Source organism: Sorex fumeus, unplaced genomic scaffold (assembly GCF_029834395.1).
Source record: "Sorex fumeus unplaced genomic scaffold, SorFum_2.1 ptg000002l, whole genome shotgun sequence".
NCBI classification, from domain to species: Eukaryota; Metazoa; Chordata; class Mammalia; order Eulipotyphla; family Soricidae; genus Sorex; species Sorex fumeus.
Genome location: NW_026606059.1, coordinates 57,330,665 through 57,347,024, shown reverse-complemented (window position 1 = coordinate 57,347,024; position 16,360 = coordinate 57,330,665). Strand labels below are relative to the sequence as shown.

General features: G+C 41.0%; 1 protein-coding gene across 1 annotated transcript in view; it reads right to left on the bottom strand.

Annotated features, from left to right (window-relative positions):
• Positions 1–13,878, bottom strand: part of ANXA13 (annexin A13) — a 64,556-nt gene extending 50,678 nt beyond the window's left edge. The window contains exons 1-2 of the mRNA XM_056111536.1: positions 13,864–13,878; positions 12,452–12,574 (exon numbers count right to left, since the gene is read on the bottom strand). Of these exons, the coding sequence (XP_055967511.1) occupies positions 12,452–12,574; positions 13,864–13,878 (138 nt within the window). The remainder of the gene's footprint in view (positions 1–12,451; positions 12,575–13,863) is intronic.
• Between the last annotated feature and the right edge of the window lie 2,482 nt (positions 13,879–16,360).

Here is a 16,360-nt window from a genome sequence, read left to right as displayed (position 1 = left end):
CAACTGGGAAGAGTGCCAACTGGACATACATACGATGAAATAAGACAATGTGCTTCATTGCAATGCTGTTGGCAGTAACCAAGATATATTGCTTGGCCAACAACCTAAGTGTCACAGATAAGTGAATTAAGAACAGTACAATGGATTCTTATTCAGCATTGAGAGAAAAGGGAAATCCTGTTATTTCCAACAACATTGATGGACCTTGAAGGCTTTAGCTTAGTAAAACAAGTCAGAAAAAGATGCTATATGATCTTACTCCTATGTGATATCTAAAAAAGTAGAACGCAGGGGACCAAGGATGGCTCAGTGGCAAAAGTACCTGCCTTGTATTCCATACCCTGGAGCTGCCCACATGTGCTGAGCTCACTGTCTGGAATCTCTGGGACCAAGCAGAGGGTCTGATCTCAAAACTTATAGCCAGATATACGTGGGAGCCCAAACTAAAATGTGTGGCCCCCAACAATTAAAAAAAATCCAAGTGTGACCACTGGTGAGTAGCACAAGGGTGTGTGTGTGTGTGTGTGTGTGTGTGTGTGTGTGTGTTTGTGTGTGTGTTATTGTAGTCACTGTAGTGATAGCAACAATAACAGAGTCAACTGACAGGGAATTTAAAGAATAAGCTGAACTCATAGAAGCAGAGGTAGAATGGTGCTTACTAGGGGTTAGGGGGTTTGGGAGAAAGTGAGAGATGTTGATCAAAGTGCATAAACTTTCAGTCATGAAAAAAGTAAGTTCTGGGCATCGAATGTACAGCATAGCAATTATTAATAGGTCAGGGGGATGGAGTGATAGTACAATGAGTAGGGCATTTACTTTGCTTGCGACCACCCAGGTTTGATCCCCTGCATCCCATATGGTCCCCTGAGTACTGCCAGGAGGAATTACTGGATGCAGAGCCAGGAGTAAGCTCTGAGCATTGCTGGATATGGCCCCCAAACAAATACAGAGTTATACCCTGAACAGTTCCTAAGAAAGCAAATCTTAGATGTCTTCATCATAAAACAAAAAATAAAAAACAGAAGAAATAGTAATTGCATGCAGGTGTCAGCTAATCCTGCGGTGAGAATTATTTTATAAGATGTGTGTTTTAAGTCAACACTTGAACATCTTAAATTTGCACAATGTTCTATGTAAATTATAGCTGAATAAATCTGGAGTAAGGGGCAATGTGAGAGCTGTGGGCAGGGAGGTTTCATTATAATGATCCAGATCTGACTAGGAAGAAATGGACTTTCCTGTCCTCCAACAGACTTTAAGGACAACTCCTCTTTCTCCTCCTCCTCTCCTTTCTACTTCTCTTCCTCTTCAATTTCCTTCTCCTCCTCCTCTTCTTTCTGTACCTCCCCCACACCCGTCTTCCCATTCCCCTTTCCTAAAGCTTCATGTCCTTGGAGAACTGAAAAATCTTTGACAAAAGGATCATGGTGTGCCAGGGGCTTAAATTTTCACACTTGTTTTCTGAAGGTGAGAGAGTCATGCACCCAGGAAGTTGGCCAACATTTCCATTGTATTTAGTTCTTGAGGCAACTTTTTCCACCTGAGAAACTGTCAGTTTTGTTTTGTGCTGCTGGGGATGAAAGCCAGGGCCACACACACACACACACACACACACACACACACACACACAAGAAAAAGTACTCCATCCCCAAGTCACATCCCCAGTCTCAAACATTTCCATAGGTAAAATGTCACTTCTCCAGATGGAACCTATCAAACATAGGTGATTCACACAAATAGCTGATTATCTGCGGGCGGGGGGGGGGGGGGGAGGGGGGGCATCGGTGTGAGGCAGGGGAAGAGGAAGAGGGACACAAGCGACTCCCTCTCTGTGGCCTTCCCAATGCTCAAAGGACCCAAGAAGCTTGGGAATAGACCTCAGGGATTCTCATGCCCCTCTGCATGTTAAACACAAGCTACTGACCTTTGGATCCTTTGGTCATGGTGGGGAACTTGTCTAGTTAAGGGAATCTGCTGAAGCCTCATCTTCCCTCTGAAAGCATTTGGACTGTCTCAGAAGGAGCCAAGAACCTTCTATTAGCGGTGCACTGAAGCTAATGCAAAAATTTCCCAATGGGTCCAGACTCAGATATCCTGGCAGGTGGAGCTTCTAATGTTATAACTGTGATAACCTCGAATGCTTCGTCCCTCTTACCAGAGCTGATGTGGGATCCGGCAGTGTGCCTCTATGGCATAAATATTTAAAATTCTTGAAAAAAGTTTACATGAGGAAGCTTATTTGAAATGGTGAAGTAACTTCCCCCCACAGATCTGTAGCCTTTCTATCCAGGGCAGATAATCTCTCTTTGTATATTCCAGAATATATAGCACCCACCCCTTCCTCTTTGTATCCAGCCCTTACTCTAAGGGCTTTATATTCATGTCAGGGGTCATTGGCAATAGTGGGGGCAGAGGAGGAGGAAAAACACATATTTAGTTCAGGGTATTGAGCTGAGAGTGACACGAAACCTTCTAGATAGAGTGTTGAAGCAGAGAGAGTAGAGGGACAGAATACTTAACAAGGGTGTCTGGGTGATGTCATCCAGACCGCCCCTGGAGGGACAACAGGAAATGCAAATGACAAGGGAGACCTAAGTCTTGGAAAGGAGGAGTGAGGGAGCAAGTAGGAACTTAATAAAGTTTGGTTTCTTGGAATTGTGGCTTAAGATAGAAATAATGGGCTTGGGAGAAAATGGCCTGCAGTAATCAGAGATTCAGAGCTTCTCAATCCTCCTTGCATATCAGAATCATCCAGAAATATACAAATGACCAAGTCTCATTAAATCAGAATCAATCATACAGAGGTATTTCCTCAATGCAATTATTAAATTTATTTGGTGGGGGAGGGGTTGGGGTCACAGCAAGTGGTGTTCCAGGGCTACTCCTAGATCTGTACTAGAAGTGGTCAGGGGACCATGTAGTTCTGGGGATCAAACCAAGGGAAGTTGCATGCAAGGCAAGCACTTACCCCTGTGCTATCCTCCAGCCTGATACAAATATTTAAAATTCTCAAGGTAATTGTGACGTGCGTCCAGAAGTGCAGACCATTGTTTGAATGATAAACTTCCCCATTGATATTCTGACAAATCAGAAAGATAACTCAAAAAGGTACTGAGAATATCTATGAATTAGAGAAGAGCTAAACAGATTGATTCGGGATAGTTTTAGGCAATGTCCTTGCAGCTAGTGCAGTTTATCAAGGTGGAGAAACCAGTAGCTCAATACTCTTGTTGCTGGATTCCAGAGGAGTCCTTCCCGTCTGCCTACAGAAGACTAAAAAGTCTTTTTCAGTGCGAGGGATCAAACCCAGAGCCTCATGTGCAAACATGCACTCTGCTGCCGAACCTTATCTATTACCCCAAGGTTCACCATCTTTTGTGGGGAAATAGCTATGTCTGGGCAGCTGTTTCATCAACAGAAAAACAAGGGTCAATCTTCCTAATAGTTGGCTCTTCTACTGTGATGAGAGAGGGAATTAGTATGAGAGAATGTGGAGGCCTGAAGACCAAGCCTGAAGGCCATCTGCAGGGTAGCTGATGGAAATGCAGCCAGATGAGCACATCATGGTGACCTCCCTTATTTTCCCATCTCCTTTCCAGCCAAGATCTGTGGCTGATAGAAGCAAGAGGTTCTTAGCCAACCAGGATTTCCCTCAGTGGGGACATTTGGCCATGACTAGAGATATTTTTCAGGAGTCAAAAATAGTGGTGTGCCATGCTAGGGGAAAAGGCAGCTCAGATAGAGAAGGGAGCACCAAATAAAGGGTGTTGGGAGGATCCTCCCAGGATAGGAGAAGCATGCTGAAAGTAAACTATAGACCAAACATGATTGCCACTCAATGCCTCTTTTGCAAACCACAACACCCAAAAGGAGAGAGAGAACAAAGGGGAATGCCGTGCCACAGGGTGGGATAGGGGAGATGGGGGTGGGAGGGATATTGGGATTCGTGGTGGTGGGAAATGGGCACTGGTGGAGGGATGGGTATTTGATCATTGTATAATTGAAACCCAAGCACAAAATTTGTAAGTCTACAACTGTACCTCATAGTGTCTCACTAATAAAAATAAAAAAAAAGAAAAAAAGAAAATAAAATATTATGAAACAAAAAAATAGGGGTGTGCTATTGACATTTAATCATAGGAGCTGGGGGGGGTGCTAAATATACTACATAGTACAGAAAAGCTTCTCTCAGCAAAAATGACCTGAAATATTGGTAATGCCAAGATTTAAGGTGTATTGTGTCTGCACACTTGGTCTAATTGTTAGAATCATCCTGTCAAAGTGTGTTTACAAAGGGCTTGAGAAGCTTAAGCTTTGGATGGCAAATAGCACAAAGGTCCTGCTTAAAGCAAGATCCTGTGTTGCAAGTTGCAACTTGCTGTGGTTACAACAAAGAAATGATTAGAAATAAGGTATGTTGTATTTCTGTAATATGTTGTGTTTTGTGTGTGTGCAGAGTAACTCAGACAATCTATTTAAAAGTCATGTATAGGACTAAGTAACCAGGAGGAAGAGTTTGAATCTGCCTGATGTGAGAAGGCTCACATCATTGCATTGTTTCTCTGAATCTTCATTATTGTAGAGTTCACAACCTCAGCCAGCAGCATCAGTTGATTCCATTTGGGAACCAGTTAGGCAGAGAGATCTGAGAGCCTCTGCTAGGGGACAGAATAACAAGTATTGGCTGGAAACAAGATTGCATGTCTTGGAAACAAGAACCATCAACTTTGAGATTTTTCTACAGATTGTTTAGGAAGCTAGAGACCTCTCAAGAGTGTTAAACTTCAGATATCCACTTAAGTGCTGTATTGGAGCAATGAAAGTGAACATGGAGGATTGGTGGGTATGAGGCGATGGCTACTATTTCTTAACTGTGAAAAGAACCATGGGCTGGAGCAATAGCACAGCACATAGGGCGTTTTCCTTGCACAAAGCAAACATGGCCGAAGCGAGTTCGATTCCTCCGCCCCTCTCGGAGAGCCCGGCAAGCTACCGAGAGTATCTCACCCTCATAGCAAAGCCTGGCAAGCTACCCGTGATGTATTCGATATACTAAACACAGTAACAACAAAAAGTTTCACAATGCAGACGTTACTGGGCCCGCTCAAACAAATCGATGAACAACAGGAGGACAGTGACAGTGACTGAAAAGAACCATGCCTTTGGAAAAATATATATATTTTTAAAATGTCAGTATGACTAAACCAAAATCTAGTTTTTAGAGTTAAGAAGAGAAAACTGAAATCAAAGATATATAGGACCCTTTGGCATAGCATGTAAACTAGGCCACCTGCATGGGATCGTGAGAGTCAGCTGCTCTTTGCAATTCAGCATAGCCTGAACCTCCCAGCATCCCTTGCAGTTGAGCGCAGTCAGTGACTGAGTTATAGTCAATGGAGGGTGAGCTGAGTGATGTGCTCCACTTTCATGCATAGTTCTTAATAATTTTCTGTGGATGTTCTTCTGCTATTTCTTTCACCTAGCTGACTAGGAAGGCTCCAAGGATGTAAAGGGTGGATTCCTGACTTTGTAAACATCATTCTTTTTTCCTTCACTTATTCATCATTGGATGACATGAGTGAGAAATAAAATGATTTATTAGAACACTTACTATATCGTTGTCTTTTGTGACAGTCATTAATCTACCCTGACTTATGCAGTTAACAGATATGCTGAACTTCTCTTCATCTGTAAAATAGGGCTAGTAATAGCTACTTAGTTTTTCCCTTTTTTTTGCTAATGGGACTCTAAGCATGGTAGGATCATTGTTCATTCTTTTAGTTTAAAGGAATCTGGATTACTCCTCAGCCTTACCATGTAAAAAGAGTGTGCACAGAGACAATATCCAATCACACACAAACATGCGTCCTTATTAATAAGTCACTTATAACACTTATAACAATGTTCACCCAAACTGCCACCTAAGAATGACTCACTAATGGATATGGGTCAGTTTGATATGGATAAAAGTCCTCTGAGGACTTTTGGGAATTTTTCTTTATTCGTAATAAGGGACTTTAAAAGGTATATTTGTTTTCCTTTCATAATTTTGCACATTATCAGTTGTGGATGTAAAGTTTAGAGTACAACTAGCCACTTATGCTCATTCAAATGCCAAATCTGATAGGCTGAAGATAATTCTGGAGCCAATCTTAGGATCATTTTACAAACAGAAATATTTAAGTGGGATAATTTTATATATGCCATTGCTTGAGCGGGCCCAGTAACGTCTCCATTGAAGACTTTTGTTGTTACTGTGTCTGGCATATCGAATACTCTCGGTAGCTTGCCGGGCTCTCCGAGAGGGGCGGAGGAATCGAACTCAGGTCGGCCATGTTGGCTGCATGCAAGGCAGACGCCCTACCCGCTGTGCTATCACTCCAGCCCATTATTGATGTTTTATTTCCCCACTTATGTAAAGTATGTCTGCTTTCAGTTAGAACTAAATTTAAATGAGTGTGGACTGAGTATGGTTATGGGTGATCATAAAGTCATCATCCTCATAACCATGATTATCACAGTTTAGAATTGTGTCTCTTCTAACCATAGCACATAAGTAATTCTTTATTTAATATCTTTAAAAGATTCTTGGAAGCTTATATTTTATGAAAAACAATGTATAACAAAATACGGTTCATGAATGCCACTGTTTTTCCTCATTCTTATTACTTTATTTCATCAATATTACAATAAAACAGTGTTGAACAAAAAAAAAAGAACCATGCCTTAAAGAATTGTGAAAGATAAAGCACTTTTCTCATTTGAAAAGAATGATCTATTTCCTTCATCTATTGCCAAAGGCTGTTTTTGTACTTTCCTCCCACATTCAATGAAACTATGACTTGGGATTCATTGAATGCAGGCCAATAAACCAACAAAAGGTGAGTGTGCTCTGAGACCCTCAAGAATCAGTGATGAGTAGGCAGATGGAATTGGGAAGACAACACTGGAGACTGGACCAGGCTATTAGAACATGGCAGGGGACCGAGCAGGAGGGAAGAACCAGCAGTATGTGAACAAGTTCTGATATGCTAGAAAGGAAACAATATGAAACAGATTTGCTTTGAGCAAATTTATGTCTCAATCAGAACAAAACAATGAATGATATTCTTTTCGGTAGGAAAAGAATTTAAATATGCATTGAATCCAAGTTTCTTCATTCTTTTCTTAAAATCATGCATGCATTTAAAACTTCCTCTTAATTGCTATCACAACCCCCCAACCCCCCCATTTCCTTCTTGCATGTATGTACTATTGTGGGAGATGTGTAAGATTTGCGCATGACAGTTATCTTGCACCCAAGCGAGGGGAAACTGCCCGGATACTGAAGGTAGATAAGTGGAATGATCAGACAAAGGGTCCTTAATGATATGACTGAGCCGCTAAACTGGCAGTGAAATCCCCTCCTTTCTAACTTCCTATCAGGATTAATAATGAAATGTCTGACAGGAGGGAGAGTGCAGTAGGTAAGGTGCTTGTCTATCACATTGCTAAGCTAGGTTCAATCCCTGGCACCAGACTCCCTGAGCACCTCCAGGAGTGAAGCCTGAACTCAGAGTCACAAGTAAGCCCTGAGTACTGCTGGATGTGGCCCAAATTACCCCTCCTACCATCACCCCCCTCCATGTATCTTATTTTAATTACTGTTCTTAGAACATCTGCTACTTGCAAGTAAATACATACAAACTTAAAACCAAAGCAAACAGTAACAATTGAAAATTAGTAAAATAAATAAAGGCCCTCCCGTTGTTCATCGATTTGCTCGAGCGGGCCCAGTAACGTCTCCATTGGAGATTTTGCTGTTACTGTGTTTGGCACATCGAATACATCACGGGTGGCTTGCCAGGCTCTGCCGTGTGGGTGAGATACTCTCGGTAGCTTGCCGGGCTCTCCGAGAGGGGCGGAGGAATCGAACTCGGGCCGGCCATGTTGGCTGCGTGCAAGGCAAACGCCCTACCGCTGTGCTAATATCTCCAAGTTATTTTAAGCCCAAGTTGTCTAAAATTCTTTCTTGAGTTTCAGATCCTGTTCCCTGCTTAGCATTGACGCAAGGGTATCAGAGATCTCCAAAACTCAGAACCAAACTCATTCTCTCACCTTGTACACTTTCATCTGCGTTTGCCCCACGATGTATTACTATCCACATGAACACAAAAATGGGTGCCTGGAAATCAGTTGGTCCCTGTCCTTGTTTTCCTATATCCCTCATGCAAGAATTCGGGTCCATTGGACCCTCCAATCGCCTCTCTGACTAGTTCCATTGTCACTGTTTGGAGTCACAAGCTCATCATCTCTCTCCAGGGATGTTATGAACCAGTGCTTTACTTGCCTTTATTATCATTTCTCTCAAAATCTTCTCCATTAGTTGTCAGCACAGTTCATCCAAAGCTCAACCTTGACTTTCTCAATCCCTTCTCTGAGATCCATTAAGTCTTTCCAACTGTGCTAAGGAAACAATGTTCAAAGTGTGGTCCCTGGACCAGCAGCATCAATATTCCTGGAAAACTTGTCAAAACTGCAGCTTCTTGGTTCTCTGTGTGAGTGTCTGCTGAATGAAACACTGTGGGTGGGGCCCAGCTTTATTCAAACCCTTTGGAGTGTCCCAACCCTTTGGATTAGGTGAAACCTGATGTGCAATGTCTTAAATCCACTGCAAGCCTAAGGTCATCAAGCACAATTTCCTTGGTGTAGTGGGTTGAAGATCATTTCCAACAATTCACATCTGTATTCAGATCCCCAGAATCTGAACTTATTTGAAAATAGGGTCTTCCAGGTATCAAAGTGGCACATCATGTGGCATGCTTGGAAGAGTAAAGGTTCAAATCTCGTGGGCCACTCCTCATTTCCTCAAGATAATGTACAGTGTAATATACAATTAATAAATGTCCATCATTTGCGTCATCGCCAAAGGCCTTAACAAGTTGACACCAGCTTGTGCCACTGATGGCTCACACTTGAATGTGGTTTTATTAACACTAATTGTATGTGTGGCATCAATTTGTTGTCTAGTTAGTTAGTCTAGTTATGCCATCATGGCCAGAGGAAACAGGGCAGACCAGCCAGCAGGAGCCAGGTCGCCCTTGTCGGGCCACTCCCTCATTGTACCCCTCCACTGAGTGATCTGGGTTTTTTTTTTTTTTTTGTCTTCAGAGTGCTTGTGGCATTTTCCCAGTCACACACGGCTCTTCTTCTGACAATGTACTTGACCGTGATAGCTATTTTCTACCTCTTAGAAAAGCTCAGCTTTTTATCTACTTGAGATAAGATACCCCTGAAGTTCAGATTGGGTGACAGTGTTAAAACTGTTGCCTTGCATGGGAGCTTTAAATAAGTAGGCTTGTCTTGACATGGGTCAGGTCTGAACAGGAAATGCCTCTTTGTCTCCTCTTCTGCTCTCAGCCAGGTTCCAGAGGATCCTCTTTCTGGGACAAAAGTTTTACTGATAACAGAGGTAGGGCTGCATGCTCTATCCTGACATCTGAAACAGTCCATCATGATTTTACCCCCCAAATCTATTCTAAAATAAATTGTTATGATTCATCATCAGCAAATGTTTGATTCATGTATCTAATTTAATTTAACTCATATAACCATATTATTGAGATTACACATGTTTTCTTGGGTGAACTGTACAACCCAGATTTATAAATGAAATAAATAAATGCAATGACAGACTTTAACCAAAGAATGGTTAGACTCTTGTCAGAATGCAGATTTTGTGGCTAGAGAGATATTATAAATTAAAGCACATGCCTTGCATGCAGCCAACCTGGGGTCAATCCCCAGTATCACATGGTCCCCTGAGGACCTAGAAGTCCCTCAGCAATGCTGGGATGGCTTGGGTCTTCTCCAAGATGTGGGTAGAACCCAAGCAGCACCACATTATTGGGCCGTTGCATTGAGCTGCAACCTGGCAGAGAATTCCTAGGACCACGCCCACTGACTTTCACCCCTTCATCTACAATAAATAAGTAAAATGCAGATTCTAATTCATTAGGTCTGGGTGGGCCCAACTGACATTTTGCATATGTCTGCAGGGAACAGAAATGCAGGTTCTTGTCCAGGGACACCATTTTAGGCTGTAATATGGCAGTACTTAAAACAAGTGCTTTTCAATTTTATGTATGTGGCTTGGAGCTTGTTCACATACCTGTCCACAGGACAGTTCTTACAGCCACCATGCAGATCACAGATTTACAACCTTACTGCACCTGTGAACCAGCACCACTGGGCCAAGCGTTGGAAACAACATCTTTAGAAAAACTCCTAAAGAGTTGTTGAAACTCCTACTAGTTCAGCAGCCTTGAAAATAAATTTCCAGAAAGCAAGAACTTCTTGAACTGGTGATTATTAGACTTCTTGAGTTGGTGATTATTTCCACATTGAGATGTGGCTCTCCTCAACCTTGTTCTTGCCACAATGCTGGGCTTGGAACCATAGAGCCACACTCAGACCAAAACCATCTCAGTGTTTATCTCTATTTTCCAGTGATTATCTTGATGAAACAACCCTCATGTTGAAAGAGAACAGAGGATTCACTAAGCTAAACCTAAGCAGAATCCTATGTTTATGCATAGAGCTCAATGTGTGCAAGCCTCTTCAGGCTAAGCAAACTTGTTGAAAGTTGTTTGATTGAGCAAATGATCATAACACACCAGCTCAGATAGTACTGCTCCAAATAGATTACTCACAGACACTAGATCTTCAGGTCAAAGAAGTCATCAATGAGAGTAAAAGAATTGGGGAAAGTACATGCTCTCTCTCTCTCTCTCTCTCTCTCTCTCTCTCTCTCTCTCTCTCTCACACACACACACACACACACACACACACATACACACAACACATATAATTTCTAGTTTTCAGAATTGGCCAAGAATCTAACTTAGTACCTTGAAAAATTTAACTTCCTTATCAATATTCAATTGACTAAAGTAAGGTTGGAAAATGTTGATCTGTGGATCCTGGTCTGTGGACATGTTCTTGGGAATTCACAAATTTCCTAGAAGACTTTTAAAATAGCATAATTGATTAGTACAAGACACAGTGGATCATCAGAATGACCAAGTGCTAGCATATGCCTTTATTTGTGTTTCTGTTTACGATCACATAGATATTACACCACCATACTTTATTTGTTGCGGGCTAGAACAGAGGAAAGTTTAATACAAAAATCATGCCTGCAGCTGGAAATATAGTACAAAGGGCTAGAATGAATGTTTTGTGTGTGGGACCCTGAGGTTGATCCCCAGCACTGTATAGTCTGTCAAGCATACCAGGAGTGACCTGCTAGCACTGAACTGGCTAATGCCCCGAGCACTGGTGGGTATGCACTTTCCCCATAGCTAAGAAAAGTATGGCTTTGAGCCAATAGAATATCCAACCATATCACAATGGGCCTTACAAGCAGAGGTGTCTCAGAAGGTTGAATAGAGATAATTAGAACAAGTCACCGTCCACATCATAACTTAAATGTGATGCAACTCAAAAGAAACCACATTACAGCAATCAGAACAATTTCTACATTGAATACAGCCATTTAATCAAGACAGCATTGTTTAGGGCAGTGGTTTTCAAATGCCAGTGCTGATCTGCAGGTGTAAGAAAGATCAAACACCAATGATCTGCAACACTAAATAAAAAACATACATTGGTACATCACTGACTTGTCTGTTATTATGTTTATTTCATTTATAAACATGTTTGGGTTGTACAGTTCATGGCAGCTCTTAGTACAATAGCCAAACTATGGAAGTAACCCAAGAGTTCAACGCAAATGAAAAATTAAGTCATGCTGTTTGCAGCAATTTAGATGGAAGTAGAGAGTGTCATGCTGAGAAAAATAGGGCAAAGACAGGATGATGTCATTCATCTGTAGTGCATAGAGAAGCAAATCAAAGCATGGAAAATATCAATTGATAACCAACCTCGGATACTAGAATGCAGACCTGAGAGTGCGAGGTTGGCAAGAGGGAGGAAAATGAATAGGCTGCCAGATAGTAACACATGAGTGTAAGTGGATGTTCTGGAACACTAAGGGAAGGGCCCCCTAGTGACACTATAGGCAGTAACAGTATGTACCAAAACCACAATTGTTGATTAACAAATAATGGGGAGGGATGGAACACTGGACTGCAGGTGATAGGGAGGTGAGACAGGGATGTCATTACTCTGTGGTGGTGGGAATGAGCAGTAGTTTTGGGCTTCAATACCAGTTGTAAGCAGTATAACTAACATATTCCGGGGGAAGGAGTGATGTGTGTGTGTGTGTGTGTGTGTGTGTGTGTGTGTGTGTGTGTGTGTGTAGATTTTCCTGCTTAGTAGTAATGCCTGAGAATGACATTTTCAGGCTGCAGGTTGTCATGGGTCTGAAATGACAAGTGATTGGTGATTTGCAGGACCGGTGAGAGCTCCTGGTGATACCTGGAAGTTGGAGGAGAAAAGCAATGCTTACAGGCTGCTGGGTCTTTGGCTCTCCTCTACCTGCCAGGTGGCTGTGTGGCTGCACGACTGCTGAGGGTTGGGTGTCCCCTTTGGGCAGCTGCTGACTGCCTTCAGAGAAGGTGTAAGACTGGCTCTGAGGATTCGAAAAAGAAATACAGAAAAATGCTAGACCACTCACAATAGCCTGGTGCTCCAGTGGAATTGATTTTAAAATATCTTCTTAAATTGCTAATGTATGTATCAGTGATGATTTGGGGGATCCTTTGCATCTATCTGAAATATTTTTAAAGTGGGTTTCTGGGCCGGGAGAGATAGCACAGGAATCAAGGTGCTTCCCTAGCATTCAGCTGACCTCAGATCAACCCTGGGCACCTCATATGGTCCCCCTGAAGGACCACTGGAGTGATTCCTGAGCAGAGCCAAGAGTAAGCCCTGAGCATAGCCAGGTATGGTTGAACCCCTTTCCCTGCCCCAGCCCAAAGTGGGGTTCTGCTTCTCAGAAAGATATGTTAAGAAAAAGCTTGAGAGTCTTGGTTATTACAGATGGTGTTTTCCAAGAAGGCCTTTTCAAGACACTTATAAATCTGAAACCATCTGAGTGTGAGTTTAATTTCTAGCAAAAGAAAAACTCTGATAAACAAAATCATTGTTTACAGAAAAAAAATAGAGTTGTGTTCTCTTTGTTCCTAGTGTCCACATACAATAAATTATTCTCTCCATGGGAAACAACCGTAGGGGCAGTAAAACCTGATTATAAATAATTATTGCAACAGCTTTCGACATATGTTTTTCAATGGAAAAATAATTAAGATAGAACTTTGACCTGCCTTTTACTTCCTTACTTCCAAACAGTTGGGTTTCAATCAGATTTTAGTCATTAATCATTTCTAGACATGATAGTCTACCCATTTTAGAGGAAAGTCAAAATTAAGTCCATCTGATGCTTATATTCAAATATCCGATTATTTGGTACAGTTTAGAAATAACATGAATATTTTCCTCCTTAAATCTAAGTACTAAGGGCTGAAGAAACATTTTCCTTTGCTCTACCAAATGCAGCATGCACCTGCCTTCTTTGCAAAACTCTGGTCGTTGTAGACATTTGGGTTTTATGTCACTTGCAACAAATTATTAACTACAGTCATACATTCCATAAATGCATATGAACCATTTGCTCTCTGCTAGACCCACTTAAAGACTTTGTTTCAAACACACCTCTTCAACTCCTCCTATGACATTTGTTTTACAAAAGAAGAAAAAAAGTATTTTAGATACCTTTTTAAAAAGACTTGCATATTGTGAAAGACAACAAAATAGAGCAATCCCAATAATTAACTATAAGCATGTTGGTCATAACTTTGCTATATTCTAAAAAATATTAACATTTTTCTTGATACCCCAAGGCAATAAATAAATACTCACATGATGATTGCCCATTTTCGGTTTTCTGAGATAGTTCCTCTGTATTTTATTAAGAGAACAGTTCAACAGAACAACTTTACAATGATTTTCCCAGGGTATTATATCTCTTGAGCTTAATAAGTAACTTGGACATTAAATTTGAATATATTGATGGGATAACTAGGGAGTGGCAATAGTTACAAATTAGCTTAAACTAACCAAACTGTCTTGATAGTCCATCTTTTCAAAATAATATATTTATTAACAAATCAAATATAGGCTTTCTAAGTTTAATTACTAATTCACAACTAAAAAGCTAACTTGTATTATTTCTGAATTATTGAGTTTTCCTTTAACTTGGGTATTTATTTAAAACATCTTACTCTTGGTAGAGTGATAATACAGCAGGTAGGTTGCTTTACCTTGCATACAGTTGACCTAGTTTTGTTTTTTGGTTTTTTTTTTCTTTTTGGATCACACCTAGCGATGCACAGGGGTTACTCCTGGCTCTGTACTCAGGAATTACTCTTAGCAGTGCTCAGGGGACCATATGGAATGCTGGGAATTGAACCTGAGTCGTCCACCTGCAAGGTAAACGCCTTACTTGCTGTACTATCGCTCCAGCCCCAGTTGACCTAGTTTTGATCCCTGCTACTCCATATGGTCCTCTGGTCCCTGCCAGATGTGATCCCTGGGCGCAGAGCAGGAGAAAACCCTGAGCACTGCTGGGTGTGGCCCTATAAACCAAAAGTAATAGTGAAATATTATACCTTATAATAAACACATTACATAAACAGCAGTGAAAAAAATACTGTTTTATGAATATCACCAATATAAGGAATCTTGTTGTGGTGATGATGGTACTCCGGGCCCATGCACGCCCAGGATCCACCTCTGTGCCTCACACATGCAAGGCATGTGCTCAACCACTTGAACCACATCCCCATCCACCAGAGAATCTTTCTGAATGCTCCTTTGAGTTAACACAGTTTTTCTAATTTAACTAGTTTTTAAAATTTAAAAAGTATTATATGCAGATGGTATATTTTCCCTAATAGCATGAAAAAAATACACCATGAAAAGTCAATCCATTGACCTCTAGTTCCTTATGCAATATGTTTCTTGTTAGTTCTTACTGAAATGGAAGGTGCTGTGGTACCTGTACACAACATATCTGTCTCTCTCTCTCTCTCTCTCTCTTTCTCTCTCTCTCTCACTCCCCTTCTCTCTCTATCTCTCCCCTTTTCTCTCTATCTCTCCCCTTCTCTCTCTCCCTCTCTCTCTATCTCTCTGAGCAATGGCTTATTTTTCTCTCAACAAATGAATATGTGTTTTGCATTCTGTCCCATGCCTGTCTGCTTCAAATGCTAAAGATTTACATGATATTGGTAGATTTCTTCTTTGATGGCTTCATAGTAGATAGTTCTGGATAAAACCCAAACCTTATTCCATCAGTCTACTATTCAAACTAATTTAGGTTATAATAATTTTTTACATGAGTGCATCTTAATTTCTACCTCTATGTATATATGCATGTTGATCTGTAGAATAAAATCTTATAATTTGACCAAAAATCTTTCTGGTCAAACAGTACATGTTTTTGAAATTCCAAAGGATATCTCTAAGTTGTAAAATTACCAAAATTAAAGTAAGGCCCTCCCGTTGATCATCGATTTGCTCGAGCGGGCCCAGTAACGTCTCCATTGGAGACTTTGTTGTTACTGTGTCTGGCATATCGAATATTCTCGGTAGCTTGCCAGGCTCTCCGAGAAGGGCGGAGGAATCAAACTCGGATCGGCCATGTTGGCTGCGTGCAAAGCAAATGCCCTACCGCTGTGCTATCACTCCAGCCCAAACCACTCTGAAAGACCACCAGAACTGTGATGTTTACTATCAAAAGATAAAATATACAACCTGCAACAATAACACCCGGTGCTTATTTCCCCCTTGACTAGCCTAAACAAAACACTCTTAGACGTTGCCACTTCTACTAGTTTCAAAGATTAAAAAAGGGGCTATCTACTCAATGCCTCTTTTGCAAACCATAGCACCCAAAAGGAGAGAGAAAACAAAAGGGAATGCCCTGCCACAGGGGTGGGGTGGGATGTGGGGGGGTGGGAGGGATCCTGGGAACATTGGAGGTGGGGAATGGGCACTGGTGGAGGGATGGGTACTCAATCATTGTAAAACTGAAACCCAAGCACAAAAATCTGTAAGTCTACAACTGTACCTCATGGTATTTCACTAATAAAAAAATAATAAAAAATATTGGATTAAAAAAATATAAAAGGGGCTATCTTATTGTTTAATTTCATTCCTTTGTTTGGATATTCTTAGAATTAAATATTCCATTCCTTTCAAGACATTTGTGTGATTTTTTCCCTGTAGTCTGCTTGTTTTATTCTTTTTAAAAATTTTAATACTATTGATTTGTAACAAAACAAACTCTCATCTAATCTTGGATTTTGTCAGTAATAATTAATTACCTTTGAATTTTGTTTCTGTTTTGTCTATACTT